This window comes from Hetaerina americana, unplaced genomic scaffold (genome assembly GCF_022747635.1).
Source record: "Hetaerina americana unplaced genomic scaffold, ioHetAmer1.1.p SCAF_25, whole genome shotgun sequence".
NCBI classification, from domain to species: domain Eukaryota; kingdom Metazoa; phylum Arthropoda; class Insecta; order Odonata; family Calopterygidae; genus Hetaerina; species Hetaerina americana.
This window is the reverse complement of record NW_027286819.1, coordinates 2,602,837-2,619,922: the sequence shown is the minus strand read 5'-3', so window position 1 is coordinate 2,619,922 and position 17,086 is coordinate 2,602,837. Positions and strand designations below refer to the sequence as shown.

At 43.3% G+C, this 17,086-nt stretch overlaps 1 protein-coding gene across 1 annotated transcript in view; it reads right to left on the bottom strand.

The window, feature by feature from the left end:
• LOC139689571 (uncharacterized) overlaps positions 1-17,086 on the bottom strand; it is a 246,262-nt gene that overhangs the window by 206,089 nt on the left and 23,087 nt on the right. Inside the window, exon 3 of the mRNA XM_071586734.1 lies at positions 12,346-12,733. Within this exon, the coding sequence (XP_071442835.1) occupies positions 12,346-12,733 (388 nt within the window). The remainder of the gene's footprint in view (positions 1-12,345; positions 12,734-17,086) is intronic.

Below are 17,086 nucleotides of genomic sequence, written 5' to 3'. Positions count from 1 at the left end.
TAGTTTCCTACGCTCCATATCAAAGTTCTTACGAGTCTTTTCTTAATATCCTTACTCAACGCTCCTGTCATCAACTCCCTCCTCCTTGTGAAAGCCTCTTTGCCTAGCGCATTCCTTCTTCTTCTAACGTCCCTACTACTTTGCCCGTGTCGGTCCAAAACACTACCGAGATACGTAAACTGTTCTACCTGCTCCAGTTTTTGCCCTCCTATTTTAATATTTAGCTTAGCCTTTTTCTTTCTAGCAAACCGCATTACCTTTGTTTTATTAATATTGATTCTCATCCCATACCTGTCGCATTGAATTTCCAATTCGCTCAGCAATGCCTGCAACCCCTTGGCCGACTGACAACTAAGGCTTGGTCATCAGCAAATCTAACTGATTTTACGCATTCCCCGCCCGCTTTCATTCCTACCTCAAATTCTTCCCATGGCTCTTTAATCATTTCCTCTACATACAGATTGAACAGCAACGGTGATAATGGACAACCATTCCTTACACCTCTTCCTAACACTGCCCAACCGGACTCCCCGTTCCCCACTCGCTCCTGTGCAATCTGAGACATGTACAGGTTGCAGATTAGCCTCCTTTCCCTCCAATCTATTTCTATTTTCTTCACTATACTCATTAGTTTTTCCCAATTCACTCTATCAAACCCTTTTTCGAAATCTATGCAACCGGCAAATACCTCTTGGTTGTATTCTATATTCCTGTCGATTAATAATCTCATTACTGCAATGGCATCACGTGTACCTCTCCCCTTCCTGAACCCAAACTGATCATCCCATAAGTAAACATTTGCCCAATATATATACTTATATATATAGGGAAAATAAATATATATATATATATATATATATATATATATATTTATATCGGTATATATACACTGATTTTCGCTGAGAGTCCATATTGAAGGTAATCTGGCTGCCAGGTCCTGTAGTGTGTAACCCTACCTACTAGGGTGCCACTATCAAAGCCCCTGCGAGTGGTTAGAGTTTTTTGAATATTCATAGGACTTGAAGTGTGAGCGACCGCAATTTACAGGCGTCCCCATCGTTCCTAATGGCTGCTTTGTGCAAGCGGGGACTGAGAGAGTGATTGGGGGAAGTGGATTTTAAACAAAAGGATGGGGTGAGATCCCGAGGTAGTGGCCGCACCCTCATAGGGCCAAGTGTCACGTAACGGGAGGACAATCACGCTCTCGCACGCACCCGAAAGTCTCGACCGTCCTCCACGGAAATCAGCCGGGGCGAGCCAACTCCAGTGATCCTTAGCGCGCGTCGTCGCCGGGGCAATGTGCCCACGGTGGCCCCGACCCCAAACAGGGGCGGGGAGGTGGGGGAGGAGCAGGGGGAAGCGTAGAGTAGGCCACTGCACTATTCTGACCTTCTTTACGTGTGTCTACCCGAATCAATATTTTCCTCCGGCGGTCTTCAAAAATCTCCCCATCCCGTTGCCATGGCTACCGGCAGGGCGATACCCTCTCTCTCTCGCGTGGAGAAGTCAATTACCCAGTCACTCCGAATGCTTATTGAAAAAAAAAACAATCCCAGCCTGAAAAAACGTACCGCATTTGTTAATTTTTTAAATAAATTTAAGGGAAGCAACGCTCAAGATTGTGTTTTGGACGCGGATATTGGTTGGACCGCCGTCCAAAGGATCGAGCAATTGGACATTTACAGGTATTTAAGTGTGCCCGTGTCCACCGATTTAACCTTCCTAGAAACCGAAAGTTTCACCTGAAGATGCCACGCAGTGGTGAACCCATGGTCGTCTGAATAAAGTGTAAATGTGGAATTGCTGTGTTTTCTTTCTTTCTAAACACATATTTATGATTCAGACGATCGTTATGAATGCGTCCTATAATTAATGGAAAATTTACAAGTGATTTTTTTGCCTCTTCAGCTTTTTATGTATCTCTTCCCTCACTCTCTTCAACGGAAGGCCCGTCCCCGTTCATAGCCAAAGAGAAGATAAATTAAGGTGGAGTGGGGGACTGGGCGGGGCCGGGAGGCAGGGTTGGGGAGGCAGGGGTGGGGATGCGATCCACCAAATGACGCGGACGCAGCGGGAGGCGGAAGAGGAGGTTTGACTGCACAGCGCTGTTGAGGAACAATTGCTCGTGGATATGATGAACCGAGGGTAACGACGCGAGATCTTGGAGCGGTTTCAAGAAGGCAAGCTATTTCGAGTGGCAACCGTCGACACACACTCGGCGAGTGGTTACGTGCTCGCGATCCCTTGACTGAGGGGGGCTTCGAGGTCGCGTGCTTGCGTTTCGCCGGATCGGTACGATTACCTGGTTATAATATCTCTTTGGGAAAGCGCAGGTGACACAGCTAAGGAAATATCTGCCTCCATTGATACTATTTAAGGCCTTGCTAATTAATGCGACAATATTATTCCCTTATAAGGCTTAAAACTTGAGATGAGGTCCACCCTCACCAAGCCATATCAATCAATGGGTTGGTCACCGTCGTTCATCCATTCTCTTTCATTCACGCCTAGGAATCGGCACTCCTTTGCTGGGAACCACTTTCACAGGGCCCCACGCCACCCTTGCGGATACTCACCCTGTGGTACGGAGTCACTCTTACATATATCCATCTTTCATGGACCACCCACGGCAGGAAATTGCATTTTTTTACCTCCATATTAACTTGGGTTATAGTAGGGCTTAGTACTAAGTTGATCTCTACCATCACCTACTAAACCCCGACCTTCGGGTTGATTATTGTGTTTATGGTTTTGTGTATATATATATATATATATATATATATATATATATATGTATAGTACAATACACAGTAACACACAATATAGAAACACAAAAAAAGAAGAACACTCACACGTTATTTCTTGATATTTCGACGGAAACAATCCGTCTTCCTCTGAAGATATAGAAGTAATGAGTAAGAGTAATAAGTCATTACTTCTAATAATGTAATGAGTAATAAGTCATTACTAATGTCTATCTATGTCTATCAACTAAGTCATAAGTAATGAGTAATAAGTCATTACTTCTATATCTTCAGAGGAAGACGGATTGTTTCCGTCGAAATATCAAGAAATAACGTGTGAGTGTTCTTCTTTTTTTGTGTTTCTATATTGTGTGTTACTGTGTATTGTACTATTCGGCACTTCCGTGTTACGTCTACGAAAGCATATATATATATATATATATATATATATATATATATATATATATATATATATATATATATATATATATATATATACAGGTATAATGTGGCAAAAAAATATGTTTGAGAGTATGAGATTTGTAGCCTACTGTGCATATATGACCGGAGCCAGCGGTGCAATCATTACTTGTTTGGGTGTGAATCCACGAAGATCCTAGGACATAGCATCTTCTTTGGCTTTTTTCGCGCATAAAATGATGATTTACACTCATCAATTCATAAAATTGCTCAGGTGAACCCATTCATGGGACATAATCATGTAATGATGGCTTTAACTTTAAGCTGGGAATTGAACCAATGTTTTAATTACGTATTTGGTTTTGTTCTTCACGAAAAGAAATTTTAACACATATTGAAACTTTAAACATATATTTGAGTTAACAGGGGAACGTTTCCTTATTTTTGGAATCGTATCACAATGAAGTAAGTGTTTATTTGAAATGTCGGTAATTAAAAAATTAGAAGTAGGTATTTTCACAGAAATGTAGCCAAGCTTCAACATTTGGATTCCCCACCTCGATCCCCTTCGTGACGGATGAAGTGAAAAAGCCGAATTGAATAGAAAAGCTTTAATTATTTCAGAAAACCTACGCTGTTTTGCTGATTTCTTTCATAATACACTATGGAAAGGTGGAATTGAGCTCCTTACGGCCTCTTTTAGAATTACTATAGGAAAGTGTTTTTCCTTAAGTTGTAAAAGGTTTTTACACCTCTGTTAAGGAAAAGAAGGGAAATGTTAAACGTGGTGTCGTGATCAATGGGGAAATTTGATCCCTCGCCAGTGATGAGATGCACTAAAAGTTTTCTGAGGCATTCGCACACTCGCATTTACAATGACACTGGTCGGCCAACGTGATTAATTGGGAGATGTTCCCAACGCCAGGGACAGTCTGTGAGCTGCTTTGAAACCTATGCTTTTCTAATAAATGGAAAACGAAGGGGAATATTAAATTAGATGTGTGGAATACGACGAACGACGAAGGATTAACTTTGCGAACATAAAAAAATGCCTGCCATAAAAATCAGTTGACGAAAAACTACGGATGAATGTGCCAAATCCTATAAATATCCGTAATACACAAACAAAGAGGACAAAAATAAACGGAAACTAAGTATCAAGCACTAAGTATTGTAACCTATGCGTATATTTAGAAAAATGAATCAATAAAACCTTTAGTAAACTCTAAAATCACGAAATAATATCAAATAAAACTACATAGTGACTAAAAAAGACAAAAACTAAACTATTTTAAGTACCTCTAGTGCAAACAGGGCACTAAGTTAGCAAAGGAAAGAAAAATAAACCTTTTCTTCTCAAAATTGCAAACCTATCTTGAATACGATAAAAATGTATTGATACAAGTAGATATATAACCTACTGAAAAAACCACAAAGGTAATTGCAAAACTCCAATAATAAAACACTAATGTAATGCAAAAATAAAATTTTCACCAATAAACGCGAGGAAGAATACTACTACGGAACATTAAATTAACCAGTCTACCTATAGGACCTTTAAAAATTAACTAATATGACTAAACTGTTTAAACTACCACGATAAATATGTGTTATAAAAGAAATGTTCGAAAAAGCTAAATGGAAGGATTTATTTCAGATGGGAGCAAAAAATCTTACATGAAAATCAGAGCAGTCTTAAATTTATAATTCCAATGAAAATATTTTCCGGTATTTCAAAACGTTGCATACTCGACCGACAACCTCGAACCGGACTAAATTAGTTCCAGGCGCTTAGCCGCGCACCACGGACCACGGATATCGTATTTTATTCCGCATGTAAACCTCTCAATCACTCGGGCTGAGTAAAATCGGTTGAACCCGTATTTAGCTGAACAACAACGAATACAGCCGTAAGCGTTGATCTTTCTCTCTGTCCGGATGATTTTCTCCATCCTTCCGCGCACCACAGCACATCCGATCCACGCTCATCCTCTTTCCTCCATGATCAGTCTCGCATCCATCAAATACTGCCCTCCGTGTTGAAACGTTTGAAAATATTTTCGTAAAACCCTTTCTCTTTCTGATTTAAATCAATTCCCTCCTTCTTGCACAAATGGCCCTCTCGCTAACGTACAAGTTCTGTCCCAAAAGTAGTTAGATTTGCTTTTTCCCGGATAGACGGACGGACGAGTAGCGGTTTCTCAGGCTGGGTTGGAGGGACGGGAGTCTCCGGAAAAGCTTGAAGCCGGTAGTAGTTGGCTCCCCGCCTTTGCGAAGTAGGGTTTGTTCGTTTGCGAAACCTCTATAACGTGGCCTCATTAGGCTTCGTTATGAGCCGGTTATTGGAACAGTTCTATGCTATCGAATTTTGCGTGAAACTAGGCAAAACCGAGAAAGAGACTCATGGCATGGTCAAGGCAGCTTATGGTGATAACGCCATGGGTAGCTCGATCATGCTTGAGTGGCAAAGTTGTTACGGGAGGGGTAGAGAAGACGTTGAGGACGCCGAACGTTCAGGACGCCCTTCGATCGCCAAAAAGAGGCGAACATTTTGCAAGAGGGAAGGCTTTGCTGGAATGGGATTTCATATTAAGTGTTCGCATGATTTCGGATGATTTTGGAATTCCTAAAAGTGATGTGCATCGACTTGTGAGTGAAAACATGGGCATGAGAAAGGTGTGTGCGAAGTTGGTGCCGCGAGTGATCTCGGACGAACTAAAGGTAATTTGCACCCGGATCCACAAAGGACTTCTGCATTCTGCCCTGCCTCGGCCACCCTACCGCCCTGACGTTGCCCCACCACACTTCTTCCTCTTCCCCCACCTCAAATCTGATATGAAAGGTCGTCACCACGGCTCGGTCGAAGCGTTAAATAGGCCGTGACGAGGAAGCTCATCAGCATTTCTGAGCCGCCTTCCAGAAGGCGTGCGGGGCGTGGAAAACCCGAGGGAAGCGGTGTGTGGATTTGCAAGGGGGGGGGCTACCACGAAGACCTTCGAGTGAATATATCAATTCTGGAAAAGGATTTTCTTTAATGACTCAGTCTTACTACTTTTAGGACATCCCTTGTACTTCTTCTCCTGTCTCCACTACTAAGCCACTTTTTTTCTGAAATACTACCCAAATACATGGATCAATCAACCTGCTCTGGTTTATTACCCCCTACTATTTGCTCTATTTAGCTCACCTAACACCCAAGAATATCATTACTTTTCCTTTGCTGTAGTTAATTCTCATCCAATACCTCTTGCAGTATCCCCGTAAAATAATCTATATCTGTTGATAATCATCTCGTCGCCCTCTGCATCTGTTGATGCAGATTATTTTACGGGGATATCATAAGAATTTTATACTTTATGACTCACTAATTTTCGATGATCTGCGAACCAAATTCATTCAATCATCTCGCCGCTCTCGTTGATTCCCAGATGAAGCCCTTCTCATGCTACAGCTTACATGCATTTCTTCTGTAATGGTCATGTGTGGAAATATAAGGATGGGAATTAGCAATATCTCCATTCATTACAATCAAAACTCCATTAACTCCACATCTCCATTTCTGCATTAGCACCGGACGCTTCCTCAAAACCCGCGAAGCACAGAGAGACCAATTCCGATGTTCTTTTTTACGAATATTCTCATCACTGCAACGGCGTCACTCAGTCCTTTGCCCTAACTTATCTTCGAATTGGTAGTTACCTGCGCTATTTTTTTAACCTTAACATTTTAATTTTAAAAATACTCTCTCTTTTCTGCAGGCAAAATTTAATGTGATCCTTTACTCCTAACATACAGCTGGTTCACTCTTTTTCTGGAAAGGGAGCCAAATCGGCCCAAGTAAATCTTCTGGCCATATTCTCTCTCCCTAAATACTCCGTATTTACAACAAAGAATCCTTTACTTTCATTTTCCCCAAAAGGCTTCAGTAATTTTTCGGAGGTGGTCCCTTCTGTTAAGTTAATCCCTTCTGTCTTTTTCGACTACATCTCCAAAGAGACTTTTTCTCCCACCCTATCTATTATTCATGTATCGAGACTAGCCTGTCTACGTCGGATTCCTTTCCAATTCCCGAGCAAGCCGCCCGGCGATATCTTTGCTCTTCCACATTGCATTTCCGCCGTCTCCCTTACACCTTTGGCCCTCTGAGTCACAAAGATATCCTTAATAGAAAATTCTACCACTGAAATTGCAAAATAAATATGAAGAGCAACCCTAAAGGAGCGCAATTCGCGCACGAGCACAGATTCATGGTGACTCCTTCTGCGTTCCTGCACTGTGCATCAAAGTCTCCCCGCGATGGTGCACGCGAGTCTTGAGGGACTGGGGAGAACGGCAGGTGTGGATATCGCCTAATCTTCCCTGCCATCGGTTCGGGCTGGATGAGTGAAGGGTGAACTAAATATGAAGACCGGGGAGCCGTGCGCGCAGTTTTCGAGAGAGAGGGCGAGTAGAGTGTGTGTGGAGGCCCCTCTCTCGCCCTTCGTTAATTCTTCAATGGGATTCGCTCCCCTCTTTGGGCTTGAGAGGGAGAGCGAATGCTAGGAAGGACGGGATGGGCAACTCAAGGGCGACCCACCTCTCCCCGACTGCCCCGGGCTGAGGTAGCTTTTGTCACATCGTAACACGAAGGGTGAATATATCTGAAATGCCGAACCTAGGCGCAGAGAATTGCCTTCCAACGTATGGGTACCAACACGCTTGAATTCCTCAAGTGACAAATGCCGATTTCCCATCGCCGATGCCAGTGGATCCAAAGGATGTAGTATTTTCTTTGAACTGAAAACCAGCACGCCTGCTATCATCACTTTCTTATAAGCTCAGTTTAAAAGCACTAGTTATTTGATTTATCATGTATCTGGAAAGAGCTTTGTGAAAAAAATACAAATGAAGGATTTCCGTGAATGGGTTATTTGGCCTGCGGTTTTAGTGATACATAAATATGAATATATATATATATATATATATATATATATATATATATATATATATATATATATATATATATATATATATATATATATACACACACACACACACATACATACATGTGTCTATATATATGTATATATATATTTATATATATGTATATATATTTATATATATTCACATATACAGGGTGCGGCAACATAAGTACCTTTTTTGAAAGCGTTTTGCGTTTAAAAAAGGAAGTTATGTCGGCGCACCCATTATATATCTCCGATGGTAAAAAGGGAAAATTGTATTTCGCGTTGTTAGCACTTGAGTCTCACTATGGGCCATGGTGACAATTATTACTCCGAAGTGTTACGAGCGCCCACCGTACCAAACCACAGCTGAACGATGAAGTTCATACATTATCGACTACTCGTAAAAAGGATTTGTACTTTCGTGTTCCCTATATTGATGCAGAATGTTAGATTTTCCCTGCACTCATGATGAACTATAAAATGAATAAGTATGTATAATATTTATTCGTGGGCTATGCACTTAAATATAAGGTTCCGTATAAATATCTTCGCATCATTTTCTACACCTTCGCTTCCTTAGTTTTCAATGCATTTGGGCAATTACTATTGGATTAAATGTCATGAGATACAATGATTAATTTTGGAGGGGGGGCATTTACTAGATTTGAAAACATGATGATAGCATGATTTCGATGATTTTACGTATTTCCATCGGTATAGAAATACTATAATTTGCGCACTAGATTGGCAAGTGCGTTTTTGTCTATATGTACGCATTACCCTCAAAGACGCAACATCGGTGTTTGGGGAGATAACAGAAATGTTCTCCATCACTACGCAACTAAGAGAAAAGTTTATTTTTCAAGTTGATAATTGTTTCATTTAATGCTTTAAGAAAATTTTTACTAATAATACTCCATTTTTTTAGCTTATTGTTACGACATCGTATTCCCATGAAATTTGGTGTTATCCTCTCTTTATCCTCATCAAACCGCATCATAATTTTGTACTTGATTGCGACGGATGCTATTTCGAATGCCAGTCTGACCAAAATATTTCTCCACGCCTAGATTTCTCTCATTTCTGGTGCAAACCATAATGTGGCTCCTTTGAAGTTACTGATGCGATATTTCCACAATATTCTATGAATTTTATGTTTCTTTACGGATAGTTAAATGGATTCCGGATTTCTTTTTTATGTTCGCGAAAGTGAGGCATAGTGCATGAGAAATTAAAGGCTGCCTTGATAAACCGAGGATTCCTATTTAAAGAAAATAATAATAATAAATTCTCCTCTTTTTTCCCAACTCCTTCCTCTACGCATTACTTTTTATGTTTTTATTTGGTTCGGGCAGGAAGACTCGGAACCAGTTTCCACGGCCATGTTTTCTGTTGTGGCCTTCAGATGTGCCGCGCGTGGCAGCCCTGCCTCGGATGCGCACCCTATTTCCTTCCCTTCGTCCTCTTCCTACTGCTCCTTGCGTAAGGGATGAATCGGAGCTCAACCTTTCATCACAACGCGGGCAGGGGCGGCAACAAAAGGCGGAATCCTTGAGCGGATGGAAGAAACCTTGCCCCTGTCTGCCCCCTCCCCCCCAGCTGGTAATAATGGACCGCCTCTCGTCTGGGGGGGGGGCGGAGGAGAAATCCTAGGGGTCGCCTCAAGGGTTCCGGACCCACTTGTCTCGCGGGAAAAGAAGCAAGCCACCTCCCCCTCTCTTGATGGGCAAATCCCCTCTTGCACGCCTTTTGTCGCGCGGTACGTGACGTCGCAACTGAATCCCGCAATGCCTCTCTAGGGGGGGGGGGGGTGAATCCTCTAAAGGGAGCGGCCGCTACAAATTGATTTAACGCTCCTGAAGCCTGCCCTGGTGGGTAACTGCAGGGACGAACAGCCACGACGATTCCTTATTTATTTTCCACGGCAATCGCCCACAGGGGCTGTGGCGTCTGAATGCTGCAGCACAACCGCTCGTTCCATCGGGAAAACGGGAACGCCCGCCGCCGCAGCCTCTCCTCTTCCTTCGGGGGAGGAAACGTTTCCTTTTCACGGCGTCCTTTGTCTCCTTAGCCTGACCGGTGGTGATGCCAGGGCGCAAATGCACCAATCTCTGATTAATTTGGCGTCATTTTGGGTTAGGAATTCGTTCATGTTGAACTCCGAAATCGCCGCCATCAGTCCTCTCGAAACCATCTCAAACGGTGAGAGTCATTTTGGAGGAGTGTGGTGGTGGAAGTTCACGCGATCCCGAACTGCAATGGACAGCAAATGCTAATGTATGAATGCAATCCGTCGGTCGTTTATTATTATAAGTCTGAACGGGAAGATATTCCATTTGCAATGGGATAATTCAGTCAACATTTCCTGCATTTTAACATAATTAATGCTCTTTTACCAGTCCATCAATCAGACTTAGATTCAAAGACTATCCTGCAGTCTGTGAAATGTATAACGTAATGGAAGACCCATTCTTTCGGTTAGCGCCTGCCACTCTCCACCCATTCCGCGGATGAGGAGGAAAGAGATGGATTTTGTGGTGGACACTGAGAGTTAGGACTTTTTAGATCCATTCCGTCTTTTCTCCCAATTTGGCGTATCCCCATTTTAAAAATCAAATTTCTCCTAGTCGTTAATTTAACTGATTAACGGACATTGAAATGCAATATTCCTTAAATGAAGTCGAGAGAGTGTCGTGGTCAAGAGTCACCGAGATCGTTTCCCGTTTGCTGCAAATATGGCGTCTAATGTGCATCCGATTTGCATGAATGTCCGGGATGAAATGACTCTCTCTTCCCTCGAGATCACTCTCCCTTCTCTTTCACTCCATCCACGAAGCGTTAATTTTCAGAGAGAAAAACGGGGGATCGAGGGGAACGGGGGATCGAGGAATATTATTTCGGAAATATTCCCTTTTACTAGTGAAAATATTTTCCTTCAAATCATTCGGAGACAAGGAAACAGAAATTTTATGGATGCAAAACGTCATGTATTTTAACTCACCCCAATAAGAAAGGCAGACGGTCTCTGAGAGTGGATTGAGAACGTTTTGAAAGAATGTATTATACACCACTGTGGGTGTTGGCGTGCATAAATATGTTCGTTTTGCATATGGCTTTATTCTCTCTTACGGTTGGTGACCTACCACCCCCTGCCACACGCCCTTGCGGCACCTTTCGGAGTATATGTAGGCGTAGATGTAAAACTCTGAAAGAAGATTTCATTTCTTCAGAAATTATAATACAATAGTATTACTCCGGAGTCATATTTTTATGATAACTGATGGAGAGACGGTAAAGCTAAAATATTTGCGTCACAGATTTCCCGCATCATAATGCTGCTCGAATTTGACAGATGATAAGTAATCCGGCAACGTTACATTTCAAATAATTTCTACGGATTTTACATTCGGGCCTATGAGGTACATCTGAACTACATAGCCTATCTAGAAATGCTTTGAAAATGTACGACCCACGGATCTTTCGTGCGGCCTTACGCGTAATAGAGGTCATTGCAGTGAGGCTAGGAATACCACAGTGGCACGGGAAGTAAATTTGGTCGCTTTTATAACTTTCACGAATTTGGGCCTATACTTTTACATTGATATTGTAGAGGTGCTTTTACCTTGGAGGGCGAAAATGGGAGTTAGTGACTTCGCATTACGGAAGTTCGGGAGCAACACGGTCCCAAATTATGTCAACTTTTTATCACCATCTCAAAGATTACCTCTCTACATAAGACGCGTAACCCATATGCAAATGTTCGATATTATTCTGAAGACGAGTGGGGCGTGGTTGGTCGCCAGCGGGAAGGCGTGTCGGTTACAGCGCCCGTTAACGAGTCATCATTTCCGCGGACAGATACGTGCTCCTAAGTAGTTATCAATATATGAAGACATAGGAAGATAAATACGCTAAGGCATAACCCAAAAAGCTAAAAAAAATTGAAATATTTCGGTTAACACATGAAATCCATTAAGAAGTCATTCTCCTGATTTGTGATTAAGGACAGAAGGTTAACCGGTACGATCATTGAGTGACCTTCTCTGATCCTCGCTTCAGTTAGCACCATAATTAATATTTCTTATCTGCTCACTGTGAATTTTAGGCACTCGAGCACCTACGAGTATCCTATATTAGCCGCACAGCCGGTGGCAACTAAGCAGAGGCGTATCCCTGGTGCTCGCTGGTGAGTGCGGGCGGGGGGGGGGGTACAAGGTGGCGGTTGCTCTACTCACCGGTGGTTGAGGGCGAGGCGAAAGTGCCGCTGCCCGGCGTCCGGCTGCAGGGGCCACGGGAAGGAGTCGTTGCCGCCCATGGGGTCCACGACGGGGGCCCCGTCGGGGCTCACGGCCCTCGCCCACGGCTCCGCCTCCAGCCACTCCTTGGGCGGGGCGGTGCAGGGCAGGCCCCACGGCGGGCCCCGGGGGACCGAGGGAGTCTCGACTGAGGAGGCGGCGTCGGTCGTGGTTTCCGAAGCCCCCGCTCTCGTCGGAGGGCCCCGGGGGGCAGGGGCCGTCGACGGGTGGAACCGGGCGTCGAGGATGGCGATGGTGGTGTCCAGCTCCCGGCACGTGAGGCGGAACTCCGTGTCCCAGCACCCGTCCTCCTGCACCACCTCGGCTCCTGCCAGAGAGAGAGGGTGGGAATGAGTGGCGCCGAACTGCCAACCCTTGCGGCAGCGGACCCTTGCTCGCGGTCGGACTAGGGTGCGCATGGGGTCCAGGGCAATGGACATTCCGCCGGCCCTTGACTTCGCATATCCCAAATCACAATTGATTTATCACTAATAAAAATCAAAGGTGGATTGTTAATAAAGTCAGTGATTCATATCTACCTAACTGTGCGTATCTCTGAATAACAACTTACTTCAAATTGATTGCGAATTTTGAAATTCGAGATGCCGTTTAAATGGAAATATTTGACTATGTACGAATGAAGCAAAGTTCTTAAATGCTATAAATAAATCACAAATAATGTTTTCCTAATATATAAATGCGACAGATGTTAGTCCTAAAACGTGCACCTTTTACGTTATTTAACCATTAAAATAAAGATGGTTCCCTGACAGGTAGCCACCATCAGCGTATCTCTATAAACTTGAACTAGGAAAAGTATAAACAATGGTCAAACGTATTTGAACCGCGGAGAACATGTCCCTCACGAGACGAGAAATTCGAAAATATTAGGGCATCATGCAATTATAATCCTTATTTTTTATTATTAAACTTTGTTTTGAATCATGTCTTCCTTCAGCATGTTTACAAATTTTTCCGTTATTTTATGTTTTTTACGAAACACTTCTCCATTTTCCCTCTTCCTCTCCCATAACCTCCCTGATCACTCAACCTTCCCACCTGGGTTTTGTACCCCCTGCCACACACCTTTGCGGTGGATCTCGGGGTATATATCCGATGTGGAGGACATCAACCAGGGGTACGTAAAGCGTTTATTTTTTTACATAGGTGTATCAATTGCGATAATCTGATACGTATTCATTTATAAAGGGGACATTTATTCCCTCACGTCAAATTAAATTTTTTTCGGATAGGCATTTACTCCGTTTTTGGGTGAATGGTAAATTTACGATTACTCGTCTGTGAAGGAGATATACAAGCATGGAAAGCGTAGCTAGTTAACTTTTTAGTATAAATTGAATTCTATTTAGGGATGCTTTGGTAAAATGTACAGAATATATCTCCGCTGATAGTAAAAATACAGCCGAGAGTCGCCAAAAGCCACGTTTCCTGGCAACCAACCGGTTGCGCGGCGCGTGTCCGCCGGTGCGCACGCTTCCGACGTGAGGCTGACGCGTAGTACGAAGGAGGGCGGCTGGGGGCGGGGCGGCGGGGGACGGGGGCGACGCGACGCTTTGGGGTTTGCGAAGGGGGCGAGTGGTATGGGAAGGCTGAACGAGGAGGAAGATCGAGGGATGAGCACTGGGCCAGGTGAGGATGATGGGTCAGAGGGAAGGGCGCATCCCCTATCTGAGTTGGCGCTAGAAATATGGGATTAGGGCTGCTGTAATCAAAACAATCTTCGGATTGAAATACTCTTGACGATGGTGATCAGGACCATACATATACTTATTTCATTGAGCATGAAACATAGTCACTATCCTCATTCCTGCCGTTATAATGTCCATTAAGCTTTATCCTCAAGTGTGTAGACGTAATAGATTTAAACACTACCTTGAAAAGGAATGCCCAGAGTTATAATTTGTGTATTTGCAGGAGGGGAGGTTTTTAACAAAAAAAAAGCCACAAAGGGAGCACATACTAATCAGTTTTTTATTGCATTTTCTTCGCTGTCGTCGTACATATTTATTAGTACAGTGATTTTCGTAATACTGTGCGCAAAACTTATTTATTTAAACATTAAGTCTGCGGATCCAATGATTCCTATGAAATTGCCAAGTTTGAGATTTTTTCCGTGCGTAGTGCATTCATTTTTTCCCCATCCTACGCATAACGCAAGACCGGGCGTCACTAGGAGAACCCAAGTTGACGACGAATGCGTGGAGGCCGAGCACCAGGAGAGGGATGGGGACGTGCACCGTGGTTTAATGGAGAGGGAAGGGTTGAAAGCAGCCGCTTTCATCCAATCCTCGGGCTGAAGACGACTTGCCTCTCGTCAGGAGACTCGTGTGAGTGCCTCCACTGAGCAAACTGATTCGCGAAAGGCTGTTCATAGTTAACGCAGAGGCAGCCGTTGTGAGAGACTGTGAGCTCACCGAGGCCAAAATCAGCATCCAATAAAGGGAGATCAACTCCTTAATTGTCAACCAGAGAGCGAAGTAGCGTCAAGTGCATACTACTATTACATTCCATCGATTGGTGAAAGACTATTAACTCAACTAAAAATCAAATATTGAAACTCTCTCTTCGACTTTTGCACTTATCTTAACTTTGTATTAAAAAAATCGGATTGATCGAAATTAGTAGATATAAAAAAACTTAATTTCACCCACAAATATGCACATGCGAGATATTTAAATTAAATGTACTTTGAAATGAAATCGAATTCATTCTTTCCCATTCCATTAATGTCCGTTCATCTCATCCCTCAAACGTTTAGGCTGCATTGTGATTAACGGACAACTGTAAATAGCTGGCTCATTTCCTCACATACATAAGATTCCCTTTTAAACACTGGGGATGAAATGAAATACGGAGGAACGCATACACATAATTTGAATAACTCTCCCAGTTCAATTATTATGTCACGCGCATCGAGTTGTGTCATTTAATGGCTGGTCAAATTCATTTAGAAATGTTGTTAGGAACGCGGTGGATTCAGCAGAGACTTAAGGAATGAGAAACGTTGATGTAAACAAATGAATATTGATGCTCCTGTTCCGTACATTAATTCGAGCTGCCGGCCACGACATGCGAGGTCTGGTCAGCAGGCTGCCAAGCAATCTTAGCATAGCGTGTGACATATATGACAGTTAATCGTCTCGAGATGCCCTCACGAAAAGTGAATAATTAGGATGTTCTCGTCCTTGTGAGCCTCACCTCGTGTAAGCCGTTCCCTGGCAAGCTGTTGAGAGGTCGGGCGGAGCTCTTTTTGTCTTACGTCCGTTGCGAAACAGGTGTTGGAACTACGGACTCAGGGGCGGGGGAGGGGACGAAGAGGGGAGAGGAGGGGCGAGGATATAGTAAAGAGGGAGGGAGCGAGCGGCCGGGGGGGGGGTCTCGCGGAGAGGTTGGAAGGGATGAAGACGATGGCGGCGTGACGCGGGGGCAGGGGTTATACGGGTCAACTCGCCGTGCCGTACCACATTTGGTTTCACGAAACGATCCCTCGAAACTCGAGCGATCTCGGGGATTAGAATCCCAGCGACCCGATCACGGTCTGGAGAGCATCATGGAATTCATGGAAGTTTCCCTTTCCTGTATTTTATCTTCGATGGGTTTCGAGTGGATTGATCTCTATCGCTGTCACATTTCCACCGCGCAAACTGACGTGCTGTTCGAGCCATTGAACCTTTAAGCTCTAAATTTGAAAAAGATTGCACTTCTCAGCTCATAGAAGACAAACTTCACTTCGGCAAACAGTGTGGTGTGTTAGACCGTCCAGAAAGAAAAGTCATTTTTTTCTGTGATTTCTAAGGATTGCAAGAGTATGACAACCGTAGGAATAATAAACAAAGGTGAATTTGGGAAATGTTAAGTATGTACGGGGGGCAGACAAATGAAAACCTAACGGAAAAACACACCAAGGCACCAGTCAGCGGACCAACAAAGACGTAGTCCAACCACTGCGTTCGCCTGTGAGTTGTCACTACTCTCCTACCACAACAATGGCAGTATCGATGCGTGAAAAAAGTGTTTCCACCTTTCGCGCGGACCTTGTGTATTATGGCGGGTGTTTGGTTTTCAGTTGACTGCCCCTCAAACATCGAAATGATGACGGAAGCCTACCTTTGTGTTGTTTGTTTTAAGGTTTAACCTTTGAATACATACATTTATTCTCTTCTGAACATAAAAAAAGTCATAAACATTATTCGTTAAGTTATAAAGTACATTCTTTTAGTTATTAGTTAAAATAACGTTAACAGATAATTCCAAGATACAACTCCAGCGAGTTATCCGGAGTCGAATTTTCGATGTTACCTCCAGATGTTTTTCTGTGGTAACCGAAAAACCGATTCCTTACGCCAAAAACTGTAGGCTTACCCGTTTTTTATAACTCCGCTGGCACATTGTCAAGATAAGAATAACAAAGAGCTACTCGAATAATGGCAATGCAGAGGTGTCAACAATTAGCATTTTCAGTCAATACGCATAGCTCGAAAGGCTAGATATTTCATTCCCTTGTACCTTTGTTCAAAGAAATTCGAGATCCTAATCATGTAAACGTTGTGCTCGTGAAAAATGAATGAAAAGACTAATGACAGTTCTTTCTCCATTTGAATATGCATCCATCGTCTCACTCCAACTTGTAAAATCCATCTTTTAGCGTAACTCTATAGAG